The sequence below is a fragment of the Heptranchias perlo genome, chromosome 6, assembly GCF_035084215.1.
Source record: "Heptranchias perlo isolate sHepPer1 chromosome 6, sHepPer1.hap1, whole genome shotgun sequence".
NCBI classification, from domain to species: domain Eukaryota; kingdom Metazoa; phylum Chordata; class Chondrichthyes; order Hexanchiformes; family Hexanchidae; genus Heptranchias; species Heptranchias perlo.
Window position 1 is genome coordinate 9,174,308 of NC_090330.1, and position 24,778 is coordinate 9,199,085.

At 42.2% G+C, this 24,778-nt stretch overlaps 1 protein-coding gene across 4 annotated transcripts in view; it reads right to left on the bottom strand.

Moving 5' to 3' along the window:
- Positions 1-18,059: 18,059 nt before the first annotated feature.
- LOC137322445 (arylsulfatase H-like) overlaps positions 18,060-24,778 on the bottom strand; it is a 30,584-nt gene continuing 23,865 nt past the window's right edge. For all 4 annotated transcript variants that reach the window (XM_067985366.1, XM_067985363.1, XM_067985364.1 and 1 more), the window contains 3 exons: positions 24,099-24,261; positions 19,323-19,444; positions 18,060-19,107 (listed from right to left, as the gene is read on the bottom strand). In XM_067985366.1, the coding sequence (XP_067841467.1) occupies positions 18,734-19,107; positions 19,323-19,444; positions 24,099-24,261 (659 nt within the window). In that variant the 3' untranslated portion in view covers positions 18,060-18,733. The remainder of the gene's footprint in view (positions 19,108-19,322; positions 19,445-24,098; positions 24,262-24,778) is intronic.

Genomic DNA, 24,778 nt, shown 5'->3' on the forward strand with positions numbered 1-24,778 from the left:
ACAGCACAGAAGGAGGCCATTCAGCCCGTCGTGCCCGAGCCGGCTCTTTGAAAGAGCTATCCAATTAGTCCCACTCCACTGCTCTTTCCCTACAGCCCTGTAATTTTTTTCCTCCTTCAAGTATTTATCCAATTCTCTTTTGAAAGAGACAATTGAATCTGCTTCCACTACCCTTTCAGGCAGTGCATTCCAGATCACAACAACTCTCTGCATAAATAAAGGTTTCCTCATGTCACCTCTGGTTCTTTTACCAATCACCTTAAATCTGTGTCCTTTGGTTACCGACCCTTCTGCCACTGGAAACAGTTTCTCCTTATTTACTCTATCAAAACTATTCATGATTTTGAACACCTCTATCAAATCTCCCCTTGACCTTCTCTGTTCTAAGGAGAACAACCCCAGCTTCTCCAGTCTCTCCACGTAACTGAAGTCCCTCATCGCTGATACCATTCTAGTAAATCCCTTCTGCACCCTCTCTAAAGCCTCGACATCTTTCCTGAAATGTGGTACCCAGAATTGAACACAATACTCCAGCTGAGGCCTAACCAGTGTTTTATAAAGGTTTAGCATAACTTCCTTGCTTTTGTACTCCATGCCTCTATTAATAAAGCCAAGGATACCATACGCTTTTTTAACAGCCTTCTCAACTTGTCCTGCCACCTTCAAAGATTTGTGTTCATGCACCCCCAGGTCTCTCTGTTCCTGTACCCACTTTAAAATTGTACCATTAGTTTATATTGCCTCTCCTCATTCTTCCTACCAAAATATATCACTTCACACTTCTCTGCGTTAAATTTGATCTGCCATGTGTCTATCCATTTCACCAGTCTATCTATGAGCTCCTGAAGTCCGTTACTATCCTCCACATTGTTTACTACATTGCCAAGTTTCGTGTCATCTGCAAACTTTGAAATTATACCCAAGTCCAGGTCATTAATATATATCAAAAAGAGCAATGGTCTGAATACTGACCCCTGGGGAACACCACTCTATACATCCCCCCCAGTCTGAAAAACAACCGTTCACCAATACTCTCTGCTTTCTGTCCCTTAGCCAATTTTGTATCCACACTGCCACTGTCCCTTTAATCCCATGGGCTTTAATTTTGCTAACAGGTCTATTATGTGGTCCTTTATCAAATGCCTTTTGAAAGTCCATATACACAACATCAAGCGCACTACCCTCATCAAACCTCTCCATTACTTCATCAAAAAACTCAAGTTAGTCAAACACAATTTTCCTTTAACAAGTCCCTGCTGACTTTTATTTATTAGCCCATACTTTTCCAAGTGCCAATTAATTATGTCCCAGGTTATTGTCTCTAAAAGTATCCTCTCCACCGATGTTAGGCTGACTGAGCTATAATTGCCGAGTTATCCCTCTCCCCTTTTTTGAATATTAAGGGATATGGAGCTTAGGCAGGTAAATGGAATTGAGTTACATGATCTAATTGAATGGCAGATCAGGCTCAAGGGAGTTAATGGCCTACTCCAATTCCTATGTTCTATATACGGGGGAAAAAAATCTTTGTAATAAGAAACTAAATAATAAGACAAAACCTCAGAAAACAGGGGTCACAGTCTCAGGATACGGGGTATGCCATTTAGAACAGAGAAGAGGAGAAATTTCTTCACTCAGAGGGTGGTGAACCTGTAGAATTCTCTACCACAGAAGGCAGTGGAGGCCAAGTCATTAGATGTATTCAAGAAGGAGATAGATATATTTCTTAATGCTAAAGGGATCAAGGGATATGGGGGAAAAGCGGGAACAGGGTACTGAGTTGGACGATCAGCCATGATCATTTTGAATGGCTGAAGGGCCAAATGACCAACTCTTTTCTATGTTTCTATACGTTGATTCCTGGGGCTTCAACTTCATTTCCATCCTTTTTTAAAAAGTCAAACTATGGTACTGGGTCACACAATGCGTTTACACACTTGAGTCTGACCAAATTCCTTGTTCTGCTATCTAGAATGTTCTCAAGTGAATTCAATTTAGACAACTTCAACTCAGTTACGTAATACAAAACTGCCCGAGATTCATAACAAATTTGCTCTAAACTGCCAATCTTGCTCAGGCAGGCCATAAAAATGACTGATGTGGGAAATCATAAAAAATTTACACTGTTCCCATAAGAGGTTCTTTTCATAGTTGGGGGTTAGGGCATTGTTATCTCCAGGCTCAACTATTCCAATGTTCTCCTGGCCAGCCTCCCATCTCTGTAAAAATTCAGCTCATCCAAAACTCTGTTGCCCGTATCTTAACTTGATGTATTCAAGAAGGAGATAGGTATATTTCTTAATGCTAAAGGGATCAAGGGATAAGGGGAAAAAGCGGGAACAGGGTACTGAGTTAGATGATCAGCCATGATCATTTTGAATGGTGGAGCAGGCCCAAAGGGCCGAATGGCCTACTCTTGCTCCAATTTTCTATGTTTCTAACTCGCACCACGTCCCGTTTACCCATCACCCCGGTGCTCGCTGACCTACATTGGCTCCCAGTCCGGCAACGCCTCGATGTTAAAATTCTCATCCTTATTTTCAAATCCCTCCATGGCCTCGCTCCCTCCCTATCTCTGTAACCTCCTCCAACCCTACAACCCTCCGAGATCTCTGCGCTCCTCCAATTCTGGCCTCTTGCGCATCTTCGATTTCCATCACACCACCATTGGCGGCCGTGCCGTCAACTGCTTAGGCCCTAGGCCCCGGAATTCCCTCCCTAAACCTCTCCGCCTCTCTACCTCCTTTAAGATGCTCCTTAAAACCTACCTCTTTGTCACCTGTCCTAATATCTCTTTATGTGGCTAGGTGTCAAATTTTGTCTGATAACACTCTTGTGAAGCGAGTTGGGACATTTTATTATGTTAAAAGGAGTTGTATAAATGCAAGTTGTTGCTGTTGGAATAGATTGGCAAAAGTTTTATTCTGCATCTACCCAATGCTATACTTGACTTGCCGATGCTTGCCAGTACATGCCCAAAAGAAAATTATTCTGTTGTAGTACCACTCACTCTGATGACCATTAAAATAATTAATATAAATCAAGAAAATAGCCAAATCATATTTTGTCACAGCAAAGTCTCTGCTGCAGGATCAGGAATAAATCTGGCCAGCTCCACTGTCACCACAATCACTGTAAAACTGTTTAAACTATAATGCATTTAGGAATTTTTAACCTCATCGCGACCCCATGAAATTGGACGAAGCTTGCTTCGGTTTTGAAACCCACCCACAAACCCACTCCACGGGCGGTTAAATCTAGATGACATATGTTCACTATCAGAATTAACTTGGTACGTAAAGAGAGACGGATTAAAAAAGTACCAGTAGACATGCCGTAACTCCTAGATATATCTGATGGTGTTGCAGAAACTAGACAGACCTCTCCAAAAAGGTCCCTAATGGGTGAAGCAGATGATTAGTGGAAGCAATTTAATATTTATTATGAACCAGATAAAGGCTTGAGTGTACGGAGTTGAAAGGAACTACCACAGACTTTGTAGGCAGCAAGGAATTTGACGGCAGGAAGTTGGGCGGGTTGGCCGCAAGACTATCACTTTTGATTTTTAAAAGACAAATAGCAAATCCATTGAACTTGGCTTCGTGACCGACGAAAGGTATCTCTCGGGCTAATTACGCCCCTTCTAACTTCCGAGCCAGCATTTGATGTTGGTCGCAGATATCAGCTGAGTTGGTAACTGTTAAGAACAGCTCATGCTTTTCCAACATTCAAGTTCTAAAAGGTGCAGGAGTGGTTTTAACAAGCGTACCTTTCATTGAAAGAGCGTTACAGGCAGAAGATGGAACTCCAGCTGTCTCCGGTGTTTCCGTGCCAATTTCACACATGTAATGGATCTTTAGTCATTGCGTCTTTTTTTTTTAAAAAAAGCTGTTTTCATGATGTCCAGTTGGTGAAAGCAATTTTTTTTTGTAAGTCTCAGCTTTCACACAGGGGAGGACTGTGTGTGTGTGTGTGTGTGTTACTTCATCCCGCACAAATTTGTACATTTCTAGCGTTTTATGCTTTGAGGAGTTTAACTTTTTCATTGACTAACCTAGGTGAAGGACCAAGGCCCATAGTACAGGACACCACATAGGCAGAAGAGAGTAGAAGAAAGTAGAGCAAGATACAGTCAACAGCTAACGATGAAATGTGATTGTATTTTAATTGAAAAGTATTAATGAGGGGTTTGTTTTGCAGCCAACGATACTTTAGTGGTAACGGGAAGATATTTTACCAGGTTTACTAAAGAGAGATGAGCAATGGTCCTCATAGTGGTGATAACGCCACTTGGTATCCCATTGGTATCCATTGGCGCCAGTGTTAAGTGGCCACTGCCCTGCATTTCTACAGCAGCAAACTTTATAAATCAAATTGAGCAAGCGCTCAAACACCGCCACCCGCCCTACCATCTCTCAGAATCCATCAGTCGACATGTTCGTTCACTGCCCACTTTGTAAGACTCACTCGTTAACATGTGCACCGTTTACCATCACCATCCATCCCATTGTGACAATGGCTCCGTTATCTTTCAGAATTACTCTGGTTCGCACCTCTCATTGAGATGGAAATAGGCTGTCAGGCCGACCCGCGACTGACAATCACAAACCCAGCCCAGGCACACAACTTGATCTGTAGTTGAATCGATCTGCAGAGTTACATTCTGTTACCCCTCTCGAGTTTTCTCCTTACTTTCACTGACTGGATCCATGTTGGTTTGAACAGATGTGCGTTTCGCCGTATTTTATTGCTCCACTGACGTGTTAAATTCAGGTCCCCGAAAGATGAATTCCAAAGTTGGGGCTAAACCCAATGAAAACTGGAAATGTCCCTTCTTGTCTCAGTGACTGTTTCCCCCCAAGTCTATTTGTGAAGTGCCTTGGGACGTTCTATATGGTGAAGGCACTGCAGCAACGCAATTTGTCAGCAAACAGCAGTTCCAGTGTGTCTTGTACAACTGTTTTCCCCCCACTTTGCTGCAAGAAACGCTTCATCTTCTCTCCATAGCGACCTAGAGCAACAACAATTTATAGAGCACCTTTAACATAGTAAAACGTCCCAAGGCACTTCAGACAAAAATTGACACACCTTCAATCACCTATGTACGTTGTGGAGAATATTAGAAATATTTATTATTTAGTTGAAGCACTTTATTTATTTTTTTAAAAACGTGTTTTTTTTCTATAATTAAATCCATTTTTTGGTTTGTTTGCATCTGATTTCACCCAAATTCAGCGGGGGGGGGGGGGGAGGAACTAAATTCAAAGAGCCTATTTATCAACCACTACATGTCCTGCCCATCTGAACCGTACATTCTCGGCCACTGCTTCCAAGCCTATTGGGGTAAATTCACCAGTCCCGTCCACCGAGTGGGAGTCATCCTTGAAGGAATGCAGCCCTATCTCCAACCTGTGGTCCCATCGAGCGTGGCTTCCTGCTAGAAGCACAGGATCATGTGAAAGATCCCTGATGACTGCCACTTTCAGCGTTTGGTCCTTGTGTTTTGAACAATTGAACTGTAGGATGCTGTAAAAGCAGTGTGTGTTGGGAAGGTAAAATATGAGGATGTGTGGCAACCAAAGAACAATTATCATTGCAATAAGAAATCGAATCTCTTGTGTGTGGATCGTAGCTTTTGTATCGGGTCTGGTGTGCAGTTTTAGTTTGGATTGGTGAATGAATGAATAAAATGGGCTGAGTTACAAGGGTTTAACCAACTGGTTATTTTTATCTGCAGTTAATAGGAGTCCCCGTCCAAGCATAATGCTGATTCAAGCATTACATTTCTTGGCAGAGTAGTTATGTGTTTATCAGGATATGGCTGGACTTCCAAATTACACTCTTGATCCAGACTAAATAAAAAAAAGCACTTTATTGTTAAGCTACGTTCATTCAAGTGTAGTGCCATCCTGCTCCCCACCCCCCATTGTGTATCTAGACATCCAGAAACACTAATTGATGTCATATCTCAGATAAGCATCCTACGTTCAGCCAAGGCATTTACTGGGTGGCATTCATTCCATCCCTTCTCCATTCACAATCTAAAGATCCTGAACGAGATTCATTAGTTCCCTAATAAGTGACATTCTAAGGGTCTCTTTATGATTGCACAAATATAATTCGTATGAAGACCCCTGTGTTTGCTTTTACTGGCGTTGCCCTAATGAATTATCGATTGAGGTAGCTCAAACTCTCATCTTTCTGAGGTTAAGCTCTACTTCCCAGCTGTCTGACAGAAGCAAGTGGGAGGGACCTCTTCCCCAGTATGCGCATCCTGACACTGAAAATAACTCACTGGATTGGGGCCAGTGCTGGAAGACTCCAGGAGGAAATTAATCTTTTGAAGCATTTAGTTGCACTTTTGCTGTCGACGAGGAGCTGGTCAGTGGAGAAGCAACATTCATAAGAAAGGATTGAATGAGAAAAGTCCATTCGGCCCATTTAGTCCACAGACCATATACACAGATAACCTATCCTGGCTTTAACCCACCCATTTAAAACCTTGAGAAACTTTTGCATTAAAAAGCTCTGATTCCCACCCCCCCCCCCCCCACCGCAAAAACCGATCAAATAATATTTTAAGAATATTCATCCATCTTTACATCCACACTGACTTGGAGCCCTACAGACAACATGCCACAAACAAGCTTAACACTGCACCCGCTGACGTCCAGAATATGGGAATGTGAACAGAACTGGCTTTGGAATCGCACAGTGTGAAATTTGAGTGCCAGTATAAATCAATTCTCCACACGTACAGACCTGATATCATAGGTTCATCCCAGCATTATTTACCTCAAAATGCTCCAGCCAGACATTACCTAAGTTTGGAATGACAAAAACAATAATGGTACTCCCGAGTTTTAATGTTTCAAAAAGGATAGTGTTTGACAATGTAACTTTTTTTTACGCGTCAAAGAAATTCCACTGACAATATCGGTATGCTACCTTTGGACTCAATCCATCAGGGTTCAATAATAGATTGTAATACCTCACTGATATTTTAGTTTTGTTTGAAGATCTTTAGGTAATTTTACCTTTCCATTTCAGGAACCCAGTATCAAGCACTCTCGGGTTAGGTATAGCACAACTAAATGCAAAGTAAAGTTCCCTCAACTTTGCCTAACAATGTGGCTCAGTTGCAACCTCAAAAAAAGCACTCCTTACTACTTCCTTTTTCCACACTAAAGTCTATTGCCAAATAATGCCAGATTTGTACCGTAGGCTTATGTCCACTAAAAAACTGAATTAAGACTGCCCGAGCTCATTTCACATAAGGCTCTTACAGCTAGCAGATTTTCTTCCAATCAGTCTGGGCTGGATGTGAACCCAAGGTCCCTTTTGCAGAATGCACATATCTAACCCACTACACCACCCAGCTATCCCAACTGGTGCCTTAACAAAGATTGAAGATAATCGTTCTAATGTTATTTCATATATTGCCCTGAGTGCAGTTTGTTCATAGCTATAGACTTGCATTAAGAATAGGATTACGTATGAGTACAGCTTGGTTACCATAGCATGAAACAAAATAGCTTTGACTACAAATTACAGGTTTTGCTTAGCAACTTGTAATGTCTCCATTTACCAGATGGCCTTTAATCATTACCGGGTCCTGTTTATGGTCATGTAACTACTGCCTTGTAAATCACTCTGACTTTGGCTGTTTTTTAAATCAATATATTCCCTACTCTTTGTGCCTAGAAATAAAAATGCACATTTTTACAGAACACACCCATATGGTTTAGAATTTAAAGTTATTGTTTTGAGGTCAAGAATCAGTACCACTGTTACCTGCTCGAGCAAAGGCACTTGTAGATTTCTTCCAGGAAGTTAGCCAGACTACTTATGGAAAGATCATCTGAAATTTGATTGCTGCAAGCATGAAAAAGAAAGACATGCGGTATTAGAGGAGCGAATTTGTCTGCAACTAAAAGAAGGAGGGTGCAATTAATTGTCACGAGGCTCGCCCATTTCAATTGATTGATTGCACATGGACAATCCTGGAGCAGAGGAGGTACCAGTTGTTCCCCTTTTATCTACAACATTGGAGGGAGGAGATACAAGCAAAAAGGTAAGGTACTTCTCTAAAGGAGAAAGAAGAAATTGGAGAGAGGAATCACAGGATAATGAGAAATGGATGCCTCTTTCCAATTTTGGGCATAGTGCCACTATGAACAACAGAATCATTCTAGGAAGATTTGGGGACCATGAGGAACACCTGAGCCATTCCAGGGCTGTGAAGAACACCTGAGCCATTCCAGGACTGTGAAGAACACCTGAGCCATTCCAGGGCTGTGAAGAATACCTGAGTCACATTGTGGAAAACAGCCCAGTGGAAAACAGCCAAGCATTTTCCAACATTGTGAAGAACCATAAACACTGTCACATTATGAAGAACAGAACAGATATGTGAGGAACAATGCTTCTGAACAGTCTGAAACCTGCACACAAAAAGAAAAAGAAAGACTTGCATTTATAATAAGAAAGAAAGACTTGGATTTATATAGCGCCTTTCACGACCTCAGGATGTTCCAAAGCGCTTTACAGCCAATGAAGTACTTTCGAAATGTAGTCACTGTTGTAATGTGGGGAACGCAGCAGCCAATTTGCGCACAGTAAGTTCCCACAAACAACAATGTGATAATGACCAGATAATCTGTTTTTATTGAGGTTGGTTGAGGGATAAATGTTGTCTAGAACACCGGGGAGAACTCCCCTGCTCTTCTTCGAAATAGTGCCATGGGATCTTTTACATCCACCTGAGAGGGCAGACAGGGCCTCGATTTAACGTCTCATCCAAAAAAATGACACCTCTGACAGTGCAGCACTCCCTCAGTACTGCACTGGAGTGTCAGCCTAGATTATGTGCTCAAGTCTCTGGAGTGGGACTTGAACCCACAATCTTCTGATTCAGAGGTGAGAGTGCTACCCTCAACACCCACGGCCGACACCCTCGTCGCCCATGGCCGACACCCTCGTCGCCCACGGCCGACACCCTCAACGCCCACGGCCGACACCGTCAAAGCCCACGGCCGACACCCTCAAAGCCCACGGCCGACACCCTACTGCTGTCCTACCCAATATTTATGCCTTTACCAACATCATTAAAACAGACTATATAGCACCTTTCATGACCTAAAGATGTCCCAAAATGCTTTACAACCAAATCAGTACTTTTGAAGTGTAGTCACTGTTGTAATGCAGGAAATGCAGCAAGACTTTTATTTCCAACTGATTTGGCGATAAACCAGGTTGGTACAGGAGAGATGGGCTCCATTACGACTGGGCAGGATCAGAGACAACTGATCACTATAATACTGACCAGTAAAGGCCGGATGTGCCGCACCTGCCATACGTACTTGGAAAATTATCCCCTTTAACTAAACCTACATCTCAGCAGAGCCCTGCAGAGAAGGAAATTAAATTTAACTCAAGTCAATTAAAGCCCATATTTGAAAATTGGTTAACATAATTGGATATGAAATAAATGTAGTTTAAAGTTTAAAATCTCAAATTAAAATATGATTGGGTCATAAAATAGAAAAATACACATCAGTACAAATAAAGGTACTCTGCAAAACCAGGACCAGAGTCCATCTGACGATCTTTAAGTGAGGAATTGCTCTTATGTACAGTATGATATAATTTCACTTCTTACATTCCATTTCATATATACTTCAGACCACACAACATGGCGGAGTATCATCCTTATCATCAAGCCACACCTTGGCCTCTCCCCCTACTCCTTCGCACCTTCTTCTCCTTTGAGCACCTCACCCCTGTACATCCCCCACCCCGGTATAGCCTCCATCTTTGACCCCTCAAGTCAAGCACATCTGCTGTACAAGCGGGCCTGTCAAGAATTGGCAGATCTGGCTTGACCATGTCAGGTATTATCCATGCTTCACTCTCCTCTGCAAAAGCTACTTGTTACCCCAGTAAGGTAAGGATAACCTCAGGCTCCTTGACCAAACTGCTTCCTTAAAAACCCCTCCTTCTCCTTCCAACCTCATCTCATACACCAAATGTGAGGATTTAGTGGATTTCTTGATCATCAACGTTGAGACCATCCATGCAGCTGCCTCCACCATTTCTTCATCTTCATTGCATTGGTCTGAGGGTGGAGACTTACTCCGGAAGGACTCATGGTGTGTGCCACAGTGAGAGAAAAAGGTTGCTGGTGGGCTGCTTTTAAAAAAAACTGTTCTTTTGAAGAAATGTCTTTCTTTACTAGCCCTAAGGCCCCCTCTGGCAACCTCTGAACACTGGCCGGTGACCCCGGCATTGAGAGTGCCAATAGCGGGAAACATGGCCAAGATTTGAAATCATAACATAACTCATAGCATGCCGCTTTATATTACAGTATGTGCCCTTTTATATTACAGCACCGTCACTGAGCGAGACTGTAATATTAATGAGTTGATGCTCGTGTCATTTCAGGAGCAAAGAAACAGCTTGGGAGATGCTTCAAAAATTGGTTTTCTGTTATTAGTTAGAAAAAGTGAAAGTTGCAATCAGGACTTCTAAACAACCACCTTTGCTAACTTAGATAAGAGATGTTAGTACTAGGGAATCAAACACTTTCCATTTTGGCCACCCAGTGTTCCCAGATCCCCAATATTGAAGCAAATCCCTTTTATCATAATAAACAAGACATATCTGTATTTTAAAATAAATTGCTAACTTTTTTTTATTCAATCTATGGAAAATGAACTGTCAGAATGATATTACATGAGGAATTGTTCAACCACAGTATGATAGTACCCCCAAGTGGTCAAACAGTGTCTCTCTGCTCCATATAACCTAGGCTCAGATTTACACAGAATGTATCAGACCAAATGAAGCATCTTTTTAAATATCAAAATTAAGTGCCATGTTCACCTTTATAGCTACTATCGGTGCTGTTCCTAGTTGTGAGTTTGTCTGCAGGTCTTCTTGAAGCAATTGGCAAAAGTCAGTAAATGCCTCCCTGCTAAACCTGAAATTTCATAGGCAGTGCTCTCAAAGCATTGTCAGGTAGCTGTGCCTGGGCTTGTAAATGTACGAATGCTTTAATAAACAGTGCATCTTCGTGCCCTCATCTGCTAAACAGTTGCATTGTAGTGAACCCAACATTCGCAAAGACACAGGGAAATAGTCAATCCTTGTTCTCGAAGGGACATAGGAACAGGAGTAGGCCATTCAGCCCCTCGTGCCTGCTCCGCAATTTGATGAGATCATGGCTGATCTGTGATCTAACTCCATATACCTGCCTTTGGTCCATATCCCTTCATACCTTTAATTGCCAAAAAGCTATCTATCTCAGATTTAAATTTAGCAATTGAGCTAGTATCAATTGCCGTTTGCGGAAGAGAGTTCCAAACTTCTACCATCCTTTGTGTGTAGAAATGTTTTCAAATCTCGCTCCTGAAAGGTCTGGCTCTAATTTTTAGACTGAGCCCCCACTCCTAAAATCCCCAACCAGCGGAAATAGTTTCTCTCTATCCACCCTATCCATTCCCCTTAATAACTTATAAACTTCGATCAGATCACCCCTTAACCTTCGAAACTCTCGAGAATACAACCCCAATTTGTGTAATCTCTCCTCGTAACTTAACCCTTGAAGTCCGGGTATCATTCTAGTAAACCTACGCTGCACTCCCTCCAAGGCCAATACGTCCTTCCGAAGGTGCGGTGCCCAGAACTTCTCACAGTACTCCAGGTGCGGTCTAACCAGGGTTTTGTATAGCTTCTGCATAACTTCTGCCCCCTTGTACTCTAGTCCTCTAGATATAAAGGCCAGCATTCCAATTAGCCTTCTTGATTATTTTCTGCACCCGTTCATGACACTTCAATGATCTATGTACCTGAACCCCTAAGTCCCTTTGGACATCCACTGTTTTTAACTTTTTACCATTTAGAAAGTACCCTGTTCTATCCTTTTTTGATCCAAAGTGGATGACCTCACATTTGTCTACATTGAATTTCATTTGCCACAGTTTTGCCCATTCACCTAATCTATCAATATTGCTTTGTAATTTTATGTTTTCATCTACACTGCTTACAATGCCACCAACCTTTGTGTCATTGGCCAACTTAGATATGAGACTTTCTATGCCTTCATCTAAGTCGTTAATAAATATTGTGAATAATTGAGGCCCCAAGACAGATCCCTGCGGGACTCCACTAGTCACATCCTGCCAATGTGAGTTCCTACCCATTAGCCCTACTCTCTGTCACCTTTCGCTCAGCCAACTTCCTAACCAAGTCCGTACTTTGCCCTTGATTCCATGGGCTTCTATCTTAGCTAACAGTCTCTTATGTGGGACCTTATCAAATGCCTTCTGGAAGTCCATATAAATAACAACCATTGACATTCCCCTGTCCACTACTTTAGTCACCTCTTCAAAAAATTCAATCAGGTTTGTCAGGCACGAACTACCCTTCACAAATCCATGCTGGCTCTCTCTGATTAACTGAAAATTCTCGAGGTGTTCAGAACACTGGAATCGAGACCCTTACAAGAATATTCATCAAGGACACCAGAGGAATCTTTAACTTCTTCACCTTAACTCCCCATCAAGAAACCGTTTGGGGTTTACCTTTCAACCTATGTCCAGGAGTTAATTATGCATAAATCTGGCTCGTCAAATTGTCTTGCATCAACCAGTTTGGATTATGTTAGCGTTTACACAATCAACTTCCCATCAGGATCTGCACAAGCTACACAGTGAATGAATTAATTCTTTCTCGCCAATTATTAAAGTCGTCAGACATGAACTAACAATTGTTTATTAACTGTATAATTATAGTAAGCAGCACTTGAACTTAAACATTGAGAATGAAAATAATTAGTAGAGGTTAAATTGAAAAAATAAGTAACGAGCTTGCAAAAGGATGTTCGTTTATGTCACTGTAATTTGGTATTAATTGCTTGCTGATTATAAATTCACAGCTGAGATTCGTGTCTGAGATTGATATAAATTGGTGAGATCAGTTTAGGATTAGACTCCTTAGATAGCTAACAAGTTAACAGCATAGATAGCCAATCTATTGAATAGTCAGTCTGTATGCTTGTAGTTAGTAATGTTTCCAGAACTAATATGACCTTGACCTAATGAGATGGTATGGATGAATTAGTTGCCTCTGGGAGGATGGTGTTCACCTTCTGAGTCATCAGATTAATGATCCTTGCCCCTTCCTCCTAGATACTATGCTCCTGGGTAAATTCCTCTTCTGTGCTAGTAGCAGCATCTAGACAGTCTTCCCGTAACAGATGATCCTACCTGTAAGGGCACTGACTTGCAGGGTTATTAAGAGCCAGGTGGGAAGAACACCTAGTACTCATGGCAGGTCTATTCCTCCGTGTCCCATTATTTGCCAGACTGGCTGGCTCATCATTAGCTAGATTCACTAGATTGATTCCTGGAATGAGAGGGTTGTCCTATGAGGAGAAATTGAGTAGAATGGGCCTATACTCTCTGGAGTTTAGAAGAATGAGAGGTGATCTCATTGAAACATATAAGATTCTGAGGGGGCTTGACAGGGTAGATGCTGAGAGGTTGTTTCCCCTGGTTGGAGAGTCTAGAACTAGGGGGGCATAGTCTTAGGATAAGGAGTTGGCCATTTAAGACTGAAATGAGGAGGAATTTCTTCACTCAGAGAGTTGTGAATCTTTGGAATTCTCTACCCGAGGGCTGTGGATGCTTATTCGTTGAATATGTTCAAGACTGAGATAGACAGATTTTTGGACTCTTGGGGAATCAAGGCATATGGTGATCGGGCGGGAAAGTGGAGTTGAGGTCAAAGATCAGCCATGATCTTATTGAATGGCAGAGCAGGCTCAAGGGGCCGTATGGCCTACTCCTGCTCCTATTTCTTATGTTTTTAACTTCCCTGAGGCCTACCACGGAAGGTTAACTTGTTTCAATCTCTCATCACTAGCAGTGTCATCTTGGAGCCTACTTGAGCTCGAAGAAAATCCACTTACCTACCCAAGTTTTATACTATCCGGACAGGACCTGAGAATACATAAACTGACTCCACTGCAATAACTTTGCAAGAACATTTTATTGAAATTCTAATTATATCCAGACCAAAAAAAAATTAAATTAAAAAAAAGTTAATGAAAACCAAAGAGAATCATAAAGCTTCAAGCACAAAATAGATGAATAGAAAAGGATTTTTTTCACTTAGTCTTCCGTTGCACTGTTTTTATGTTAAACATTAAACTTAAACCCACGCAGAGGTCTTTACATTAAATGCAGAACAGTACATCAGGACTTACATTTTTTTTCTTAGCATTAAGAAACCTAGATGAAGGGGTAAAACCTACAATGCAGGACATCACCAAGGTTGAAAAGTAGAAGAGATAATGAGGTGAGTCAGGAGGTAAGTAGGTGTAGCTGAACATGGTGTTGACCAGAGGTCACCGGTTACGGTTACTGGCTTAGTACAAAGAGAAGAGTCAATTCTCTCTTAACTCTCAATTCACTTTATTCATGCCGTTAGATCATATACTTATACGTCATATAGCTTATACGTCTGGTTAGATATAGACATGCAGTTTACACCAGGTTATACAGTTTTATACCCAAACTAAGATCTAAACGCACACCCACTAGGTTTCTCTGACACTCCCTGAGTGGTCACAGAATATAAAGGATAATAACCGAAAAGGAGAGCTGACACTGGCCAGGCGTTCCGTTCTCTCTCTCTCTCCCGACGTCATCACTATGTCCCTGATGGAGGGTCTTCCACTTCCACGATGGTTGGTCTCCAGAGTCTTCGCTCTCTCTCTTTCGAGGTTTCTCTGACACTCCCTGAGTGGTCACAGAATATACGTCATCTCTACGTCCCTGACGTAGGTTCTTCCACTTCTGCGATGGTTGATCTCCGGAGTCTTCGCTCTGGCTCCACACCCCAGATCCTTCATTCTTATTCCGAATCTTATGTTAATAGCTATGAATTAACCCAAACTCCTGTTCTCTGTGTACTTTGCCAATTCAGTTCGGCTCGAGTCTCCCGCTGACTCAACGGAGAGATTTATTCTCGTGCCCACCCTTTGTCAATTCGGTTCGGTTCGAGTCTCCCGCTGACTCAACGGAGAGATTTATTCTCGAGCCCACCCAGGGACGCCAAATATGTTGACCGGAGGTCACCGGTTACGGTTACTGGCTTAGTACAAAGAGGAGAAGATCTATTCTCTCTTAACTCTCAATTCACTTTATTCACGCCGTTAGATCATATATATATAGCTTATACGTCTGGTTAGATATAGACATGCAGTTTACACCAGGTTATACAGTTTTATACCCAAACTAAGATCTAAACGCACACCGACTAGGTTTCTCTGTCACTCCCTGAGTGGTCACAGAATATAAAGGATAATACCCGAAAAGGAGAGCCGACGCTGGCCAGGCGTTCCATTCTCTCTCTCTCTCTCTCGATGTCGTCTCTACGTCCCTGACGTAGGGTCTTCCACTTCCGCGATGGTTGGTCTCCGGAGTCTTCGCTCTGGCTCCACGTCCCAGATCCTTCATTCTTATTCCGAATCTTATCTCTTCAAGCTGTGTTGTCTGTCTCCCTTTGGTTTAGGCTTGCTCGCCTAGTCTGTGTCTTCTCCTCATTGGCTCTGTCCCAAGGACTTAGGTAGCATTACCTCATTACTCCTTTTCTAAATAAGGACTTGTGTCTTATCACATCTCCTTTGTCTTTCACAAAACTTAGCTAATTCAAAACCGGTTCCAGCCAGCTCAGGCCAGCGACTGAACTCAGGTTACTTCAGTTCAAAAGTTGTTCTTGCCTGTGTATCAGCAGCTGACGTCTCAGGTTACTTTCTGCAGCCCCTGGCCAACAATGGGTGGAAGTTTGTAGAATGAAGGAAAGATTGGGAAATTTAAGGAACTCTGCAGTTTTGAGATGCTGAGAATGAGTTAAGAATAGCAGACTGTGTGATTAGTTTCGATTAGAACACATTTAAGGGAAATAGGTAGGACAAGCTTAGGAGGAACGAGAAATAAAGGTTCAGGAGCAAAAAACTACAGTATTAAAAATAGATACAGACACAGGGGGGCTTACAGCAAGCTGAAGACAGACTCGAGGGTGAGTGAGTCTTTTTTTTTATCATGCAGGCAATCTAGGGTTTTGAGGCCTGACAGGTGCTGCTTTCCAGAAGCAATCAGAGGCCCTGAAGCCAACGACCAGTCACGCAGCTGCGAGTCTCTCAGATCTGCAGCTGCACTCCAGTTTCCTGCCCCGTTTTCCATTGCTAGGCCCAGCCAGGGAGTGGGTTTGCATCATGGGCACCCCTGGGTCACGTTAGCAATCCGGGACGCCAAAAATCGGCTACTGCTCTCACTGGACGGAAACAGTGCACTTCAGGTGTATTGGTCCCTGTCCAGTGCTGGAGCAGCAAGGGACCAGGAAAATCAGCCCCAGTGCCACAATAAGATAAGAAAAAAGTTGAAAATCTCTGCGAAGACGCATCCCATTAGCAACCTTTGGCAATGCTCAAGGGGGTATTAAGAAGTGATAGGCAACAGTGAAAGGAAAGGAAATCCAAGGTGCAGACAAGTGACAAAGTAGCCCAACACCCAATTCCATATTTGATGACTGATGAGGTGGAGATGGTGCGGCATGAGGTGGTTGCGAGGACGATGTGTTCTGTACCACTCCCTGGCTCGATCCCCATTGCTCAGCATTTCATTGTGACTGCAAGAAAATAGAGCCAAGTTTCAGTCTGCAACTGACCATTACTGTCACTGGATGTTCCAGCCCTAATTCCGTATGGTAACTACAGGTGTCCTTACAGCAGATGATACAGTTCTGGTATCTGGCTCTCTGATGATACAGACCCTGTAAAGACATTTCCCCATGGTCACTGCCAAGCAGGGGGGCTAGGGTCTGCAGATATGATTCATGGCATCTTGATGGGTGTGGCTAATTGAGTACACTAGCATGTTGATCACCCTGGCATGTTATCGTTCATGAAATCTAGTGATTGGGATGGTTGGAGCATTTGGATTAGTCAGGTTTATGTGTGTCATTGTGGTGTTATCCTGTCCACTGTTCCAGCTTCCTTTGGGAATAGGAGTCTCCATATGTCAAAGCAAGATATATTCAGCTCTCTCTGCAGATGACGGCACCAGCAGTGGGCAATGAGCACCTCTCCTGAAGCCTGACCTGCTTGGCATTACTGGTTGGTCCTCCTCTTGTTCCAAACACCTCAGATAGGGGGAATTCTCACTGGTGCTAGTAACGGTGCTGAGGGCAAAATAAAGTGGCACAAAGACTCATGAGAACTTAGGGTCAGCAGAAAAGAAGTTATGAAATGGCTGAAATACACTTGCTTTAACACTGCTGTGTCCTCATGGTGATCCTAAATACCCATTTTAAATGGGCATGATTACGAATGGATGCCCTGCACATTCAACCATCAGGAAATGGTGTGCAGAATGTCCCATCCCAAAATTACTATCTGAATGAAGCTCGCACCTGTTCAAGCAGGTGCTTCAATGTTCATCGCCCACAGGAAATTGAGCGTGACAAAGTGGGCAAAGATCAGAAAATCCAAGCTTAAGTGCAAGGGCAATGAAGTATCATCGATTAGAGAAGCTTAAGACCCACTGCCTAGTGAAAAAGCAGTTAAGGGGGGAAATCTCACAGAGATAACATACAAACAATGATGGACAGGAAAAAACCCTCTGGTCCATCCAACCTCTGCCACACAGTTGTGATACCTGTATTGTGTATTACGATATAGACACTCCCCACCCCACCCAAAACCATGTGATCTCCTGGTAGAGGCGAAAAACCAGATAAAAACCCAGGCCAAATTTGGGGGGGAAAAAATCTGGGAAATTTCTCTCTGACCGCCCCCCCGGCCAAAATGATCGAAACTAGTCCCGGTCGCTTGAAGGAATTCAGTGAATCAGCGTCTATCACACGAGCCGGCAGCCTATTCCAGAGGTCCACGATTTTCTGGAACCTATTTAATTGGAACACACTGTCAACTCAAATGCAATCTATTCCCTTCATCATCTTATGAACCTCGATCAGATCACCCTTAAGTCAACGTTTTTAATATTAAATGGCATGGATAAGTAAGCACAGACTATTACTTCACGTTAAGCCAGACACGTAGAACCAGAGGGACACAGATGTAAATTATTAGATCTTAATATGTGCTTTCTTAAAAGTTCATTATAAACCGTTTAATCGAAGGAACAGAAATCTGATTGTGCTTATACTCCTTGACAGCACAAAATTATAGGTGGTACATAGGTTGATTCATGGAAACCACACAAAAAATATCCAAACCAAAAAATGTATAAACAAAAAAAAAACTTATTTGTAACATTCAACTGATTAATCAACAGTGACAAAGTATTAAATTGCTAAACTGAACCATGATTTAGCAAGACTATTACTCTCATGTTATGATCAAATCCAGAATGTGTGTGCAGCAGAATGCTTATCATTCCAGTACTCGAGAATTTCTTATCCTTCCCAAACCATAAATAGGGAACGGCATAGTGAGGGGCAATAAAAATGTCACCTTTAAAAGGATTATCAGGGAAGTTCAGAAAAATAAAGTAAACACCTGGTGCACCTTGGCATCAGAAAAGAGTGGCCAATGGACCCAACAGTTGTTATTTTCCAGGTTGAAATGGGAAATGACAGCTCAAAAGGTTTGTTACCTCCATGAGTTCTACAACAAAGTGGCAACATAAACAATAAGTCACAAGTCCTATTTGCCGGACCCTTGTATTTTATTCGAATCGTTGGAGTCTTCATCGCACCAACAGAATGGGAATGTACCACAGCAGGGCTGAAGCCAGGGTTTCCACAGGACATTATTCCAAGAGAGCTGAAGAGGAACCGGAGTCAAGGTCTTCCGATGTTCTTCCACCCCGAACCGGATCTGCTTTTGGATTTCGTGGAAATGAGGCTCTGTAGCAGGCGACAAAGGGTTTGCTTCTGAGGGGTCCTTTGTGAGGTCAAAGAGTAAAAGCGGGTCATGGTAGGAGACGTAATGCTCGTGACACCTGCAGAACTCACTCTGGTAGCAACTGCCTTCCTCAAATTTGGGAGTGAAAAAATGAGCCTTCCACACAGAATCACCTGAAGGAAAGGAAAGGACATAAACCCTTGAAACAGTAGCAATCTTGCAACAAAAACGAAAACAAACATAACATAACACAGTTGACAGTGGAGTTTTAAATGTCATGAATGATTTCATTAATAAAGGGAATGTGTAGCTAAATGATCCCTGCAGACATAAGCACAAATTGGTGACGTTAGGATGTTACAACAGCTGCCAGACGCTGAATACTTACTGCCTTTTGGATACCATCGCACTGCATGCAAAGCACTTCCACAGTAATGAAACAGAAACTCATGCTCCGACCGCTGTGCATCGCCCTCCAATAGTGGCATCAAGTCTCGTCCGTCTATTACCCTAATAAGGTGCAAGTAACATGCAGCTGGTTTATAATCCAAGATAGTTGCAAAGTGAATAGTATCAGTCCCGATGCGCTTAAATAGGGGGATCACATAGTTTCGGATGGTGCAGTGAGTGTTTATATTGTGATGCACAAGGTATCACAATTGTGTGGGATGGGCTGGATGGAGCAGAGGGTCTTATTCCTTATCCAGTCATTGTTCGTATGTTCGTAAATCACATTCCTTTCATGGAACTATAATGCCAATAATTGTGACTAAAGAGAAATTGCTACAGCTTCTCTGTAGAGTTGCTCTACCCACAACCAATGAGACCGATGTGAAGTCCCTGAAAAGTGTTCAAAGTGCTTTGACAAAACCATCTACAAATGCTATTTTCAAACCTCTAGGCACATATCCATGTAAATTTTCACTCATCTTCCCAACTACTTTCAAACCAATTTTTTCACAATCCACCTTATAGACCAAAATCAAAAACTAAAGTATATTGTAACTGAATCCCCTTGGCTGAGCAGCAGGAGACAGAGAGTAGGGATAATGGGCAGGTACTCAAATTGGCAGGATGTGACTAGTGGTGTCCCACAGGGATCGGTGTTGGGGCCTCAACTGTTCACTGTATTTATTAACGAATTAGATGTCAGGATGGAGAGCCACATATCCAAGTTTGCCAATGGCACAAAGATAGGCAACATTGAGCAGTGTAGATGGAAGCATAAAATTACAGAGAGATGTTAATAGATTAATTGAATGGGCAAAAGTTGACAAATGGATTTCAATGTAGGCAAGTGTGAGGTCATCCAATTTAGACCTGAAAAGGATAGATCAGAGTACTTTCCAAATGTTGAAAAGCTCGAAACAGTGGAGATCCAAAGAGACTTAGGAGTCCATGTACATAGATCATTAAAATATCATGGACAGGTACAGAAAATAATCAAAAATGCTAATGAAATGCTGACCTTTATATCTAGAGGAATAGAATACAAGGGGCAGAAGTTATACTACAGCTATACAATGCCCTGGTTAGACCACACCTGTGTTCAGTTCTGGGCACCGCACCTTAGGAAGGATATATTGGCCTTGAAGGGAGTGCAGTGCAGATTTACTAGAATGATACCTGGACTTTAAGAGTTAAATTACAAGGAGAGATTACACAAACTAGGGTTGTATTCCCTGGAATTTAGAAGATTTGATCGAAGTTTTCAAGATATTAAGGGGAACTGATAGGGTGGATAGAGAGAAACTATTTCCGCTGGTTGGGGCTAAGTTAGGTCACAGATCAACCATGATCTCATTGAATGGCGGATCAGGCTCGACGAGCTAAATGGCCTACTCCTGTTCCTATCTTCCTTCCTTGTTTATTTCACCCAAAGTCAACTCAATTACACATCAGTATCTCCACTGCACAGTCCAAAAAGGACATATAATTTGCAAAATGTCATGTTCTGCTTGTCTGTATTCTATTGCTGCTTATTATTGAATCTCTCCTTACGAGTGCCTACGATATATCTTCTTCAAGCTAGGACCCAGGATCATGCAAGCCATACAGACTTTGTCACTGTTGATCCCTAATGGATTGGCAAGATGGACAATAGGGGTGTCTTGAAGACAGAGGGAATTTGGCGTTGGGTACCATTTGAACACAGAACACACAAGTCATGCTCCATTTGCCAGCCTTCTAAGGACTAAATAAAGTAGCAAAACGCAATTCAAGAGGTATTCAACATTTTGACTCAAACCTGGGAGTTCAGCATGACCAATTGATCTAGTGGGCCAGCCAAACAAATGTGTGGAAGATATACATAGAAATATATAGAGGTTACAACATGTAAACAGGCCATTCGGTCCAACCAGTCTGTGCCGGCACTTAGCCTCCACCTGAACAAATAGTCCTTATCACATTTACCCGCCCTGTTCTCATTTGGCTTTATGCCCTTTTCCTTCATCCACCTCTCCAACCTAATCTTGAATGTTGACATAGTTTCTGCCTCAACCATTAACCCTGGAAGTGAATTCCAGAGCCATGAAAACATTAATTACTGTCGAATAAGTCTTTGAATTCGGATGAACAATAATCTGCACTACCACAGAAAGGAAAGCAGCACAGAAGTTAGAACTTGCACATCAGGATTGCAGCAGCCCTCTTGTAGGCTAACACAGTGCATGTAGTAATTATATTGCCACTTTCCAGTGTTTATATTGGACAATGACAAAGACCGAAGAATAATTCCAAGATAAGATTAATTATTATTTTAACAGCGAGCAAGTAAAACTATTTTTAAAATGTACGTAATACTAATTGATCTCACATTTGGGGAGTCAAGTTCGAGTGAAGTTTTCAGATGAAGCAGGGTTAAAAGGCGGGGGATAATTAGCCGAGGGCGCGGAGACATAGCTCAGTCTCCAGTTTAAAGCCATACATTCTGCCCTTATTGTTATAAGTAATACTTTGTTTTTATGTTATTCATAGTTAAATAGAAACCGTACAGCAATTTGAGAAACAGAGAAGTAGAATTAGTTGGGGCACAGGAGTCTCACTGCAATAGTCTGAGCAGTTGGAAGACACAAAACTGAACATTACCAAAGGGTAGCGGAGTGTAATTACAGCGTGACACGTGTACACAGGCTGTTTTCATTACATATGGAAACATAGAAAATAGAAGCAGGAGTAGGCCATTCGGCCCCTCAAGCCTGCTCCACCATTCAATATGATCGTGGCTGATCCTCTATCTCAATACCATATTCCCGCTCTCTCCCCGTACCCCTTGATGCCTTGTGTCTAGAAATCTAACTAGCTCCTTCTTAAATATATTCAGTGACTTGGCCTCCACAGCCTTCTGTGGTAGAGAAATCCACAGGTTCATCACCCTCTGAGTGAAGAAATTTCTCCTCATCTCAGTACCAAATGTCCTACCCCGTATCCTGAGTCTGTGACCCCTCGTTCTGAACCCCCCAGCCAGAGGAAACATCCTCCCTGCATCTAGTCTGTCTAGCCCTGTCAGAATTTTATATGTTTCAATGAGATCCCCTCTCATTCTTCTAAACTCGAGTGAATGCAGGCCGAGTCGACCCAGTCCTGCCATCCCAGGAATCAGTCTGGTGAACCTTCGCTGCACTCCCTCTATGGCAAGTATATCGTTTCTTAGGTAAGGAGACCAAAGCTGCACACAATACTCCAGGTGTGGTCTCACCAAGGCCCTGTATAACTGCAGTAAGACATCCTTGCTCCTGAACTCAAATCCTCTTGCAATGAAGGCCAACATTCCATTTGCCTTCCTAACTGCTTGCTGCACCTGCATGTTTGCTTTCAGTGACTGGTGTACAAGGACACCCAGGTCCCTTTGTACATCAACATTTCCCAATCTATCACCATTTAAGTAATACTCTGCCTTTCTGTTTTTCCTTCCAAAGTGGATAACTTCACATTTATCCACATTATACTGCATCTGCCATGTATTTGCCCACTCACTCAACTTGTCTAAATCACCTTGAAGCCTCTTTGCATCCTCCTCACAACTCACAATCCCACCTAGTTTTGTGTCGTCAGCAAACGTGGAAATATTACATTTAGTTCCCTCATCCAAATCATTGATATATATTGTGAATAGCTGGGGCCCAAGCACTGATCCCTGCGGTGCCCCACTAGTCACTGCCTGCCACCCCAAAAAAGGACCCATTTATTCCTACTCTCTGTTTCCTGTCTGTTAACCAATTTTCAATCCATGCCATTATATTATCACCAATCCCATGAGCTTTAATTTTGCACACTAACCTCTTATGTGGGACTTTATCAAAGGCCTTCTGAAAATCCAAATAAACCACATCCACTGGTTCTCCCTTATCTATTCTACCAGTTACATCCTCAAAAAACTCCAGTAGGTTTGTCAAACATGATTTCCCTTTCATAAATCCATGTTGACTTTGTCTAATCCTGTTGATATTTTCTAAATGTCCTGTTATCACATCCTTTATAATAGACTCTAGCATTTTCCCTACTACTGCTGTTAGGCAAACCGGTCTGTAGTTCCATGTTTTCTCTCTCCCTCCTTTTTTAAATAGTGGGGTTACATTTGCCACCCTCCAATCTGCAGGAACTGTTCCATAATCTATAGAATTTTGGAAGATGACAACCAATGCATCCATTATTTCCATGGCTACCTCTTTTAGAACACTGGGATGCAGATTATCAGGCCCTGGGGATTTATCAGCTTTCAGTCACATTAATTTCTCCAGCACTATTTTATTTTACTAATACTAATTTCCTTTAATTCCTCCTTCTCACTAGTCCCTTGGTTCCCTAGCATTTCTGGGAAGTTATTTGTGTTCTCTTCCGTGAAGACAGAACCAAAGTATTTGTTTAATTGCTCTGCCATTTCCTTGTTCCCCATTATAAATTCTCCCGTTTCTGACTGTAAGGGACGTACATTTGTCTTCGCTAATCTTTCTTTTTACATACTTGTAGAAGCTTTTACAGTCCACTTTTATGTTCCTTGCAAGTTTACTCTCATACTCTATTTTTCCCATAGTGAACATAGGAAATTTACAATGGAAAAGTTGAAAAGTGTGGCAAAAAAGGTGACAAAAGGAAGTAAGGTTTTCTAGACAGGAAGTGCAAGCAGACGTAAGGTTTTTAATATATATTAGAGCTTCTGTACCTATCCTGTGGCAGCGAAGCACCAGCTAGATTGACAATAGTTGGGTAAATATCCATAAGGCTGGTAGGCTCATCAATTTTCTTGTTTGAAGGCAAAAGCCCTGGCCACCTGAATATCCCAGGGACACGAACACCACCTTCCCAACCAGCCAATCCCTTTTTACCTACAAAACAGAAAAGCACCAGCATAAAGAGTCATCCATTTGCTTATTAAATTTGGTATCAATGATCAGAATAATTTAATTTCCTTTCTCGTGTTTTTATTTTCCTCTTTTCCCCTCTCTTATCGGTGATTACTATCTTCAGGAAAAGATGCATTTACACATACATTTTGCATCTGCAAACTCAGACATAAGTATCAGAAAGACACTAGACTGTGGCAGTGTGATGGAAAAATCCAATCCAATCATCCACACATACACTTTTTTTTAAGCAAATGTCACTGTAGAGTGACCAGGAGCAAGAATCCCTGGGAGTATTGTGTCCAATTCTGGGCACACACTTTAGGAAGGCTGTCAAAGTCTTGGAGAGGGTGCAGAGGAGATTTACTAGAATGGTACCAAGGATGAGAGACTTCAGTTATGTGGAGAGACTGGAGAAGCTGGGATTGTTCTCCTTAGAGCAGAGAAGGATAAGGGGAAATTTAATCGAGGTCTTCAAATTTCTAATGGGTTTTGATAG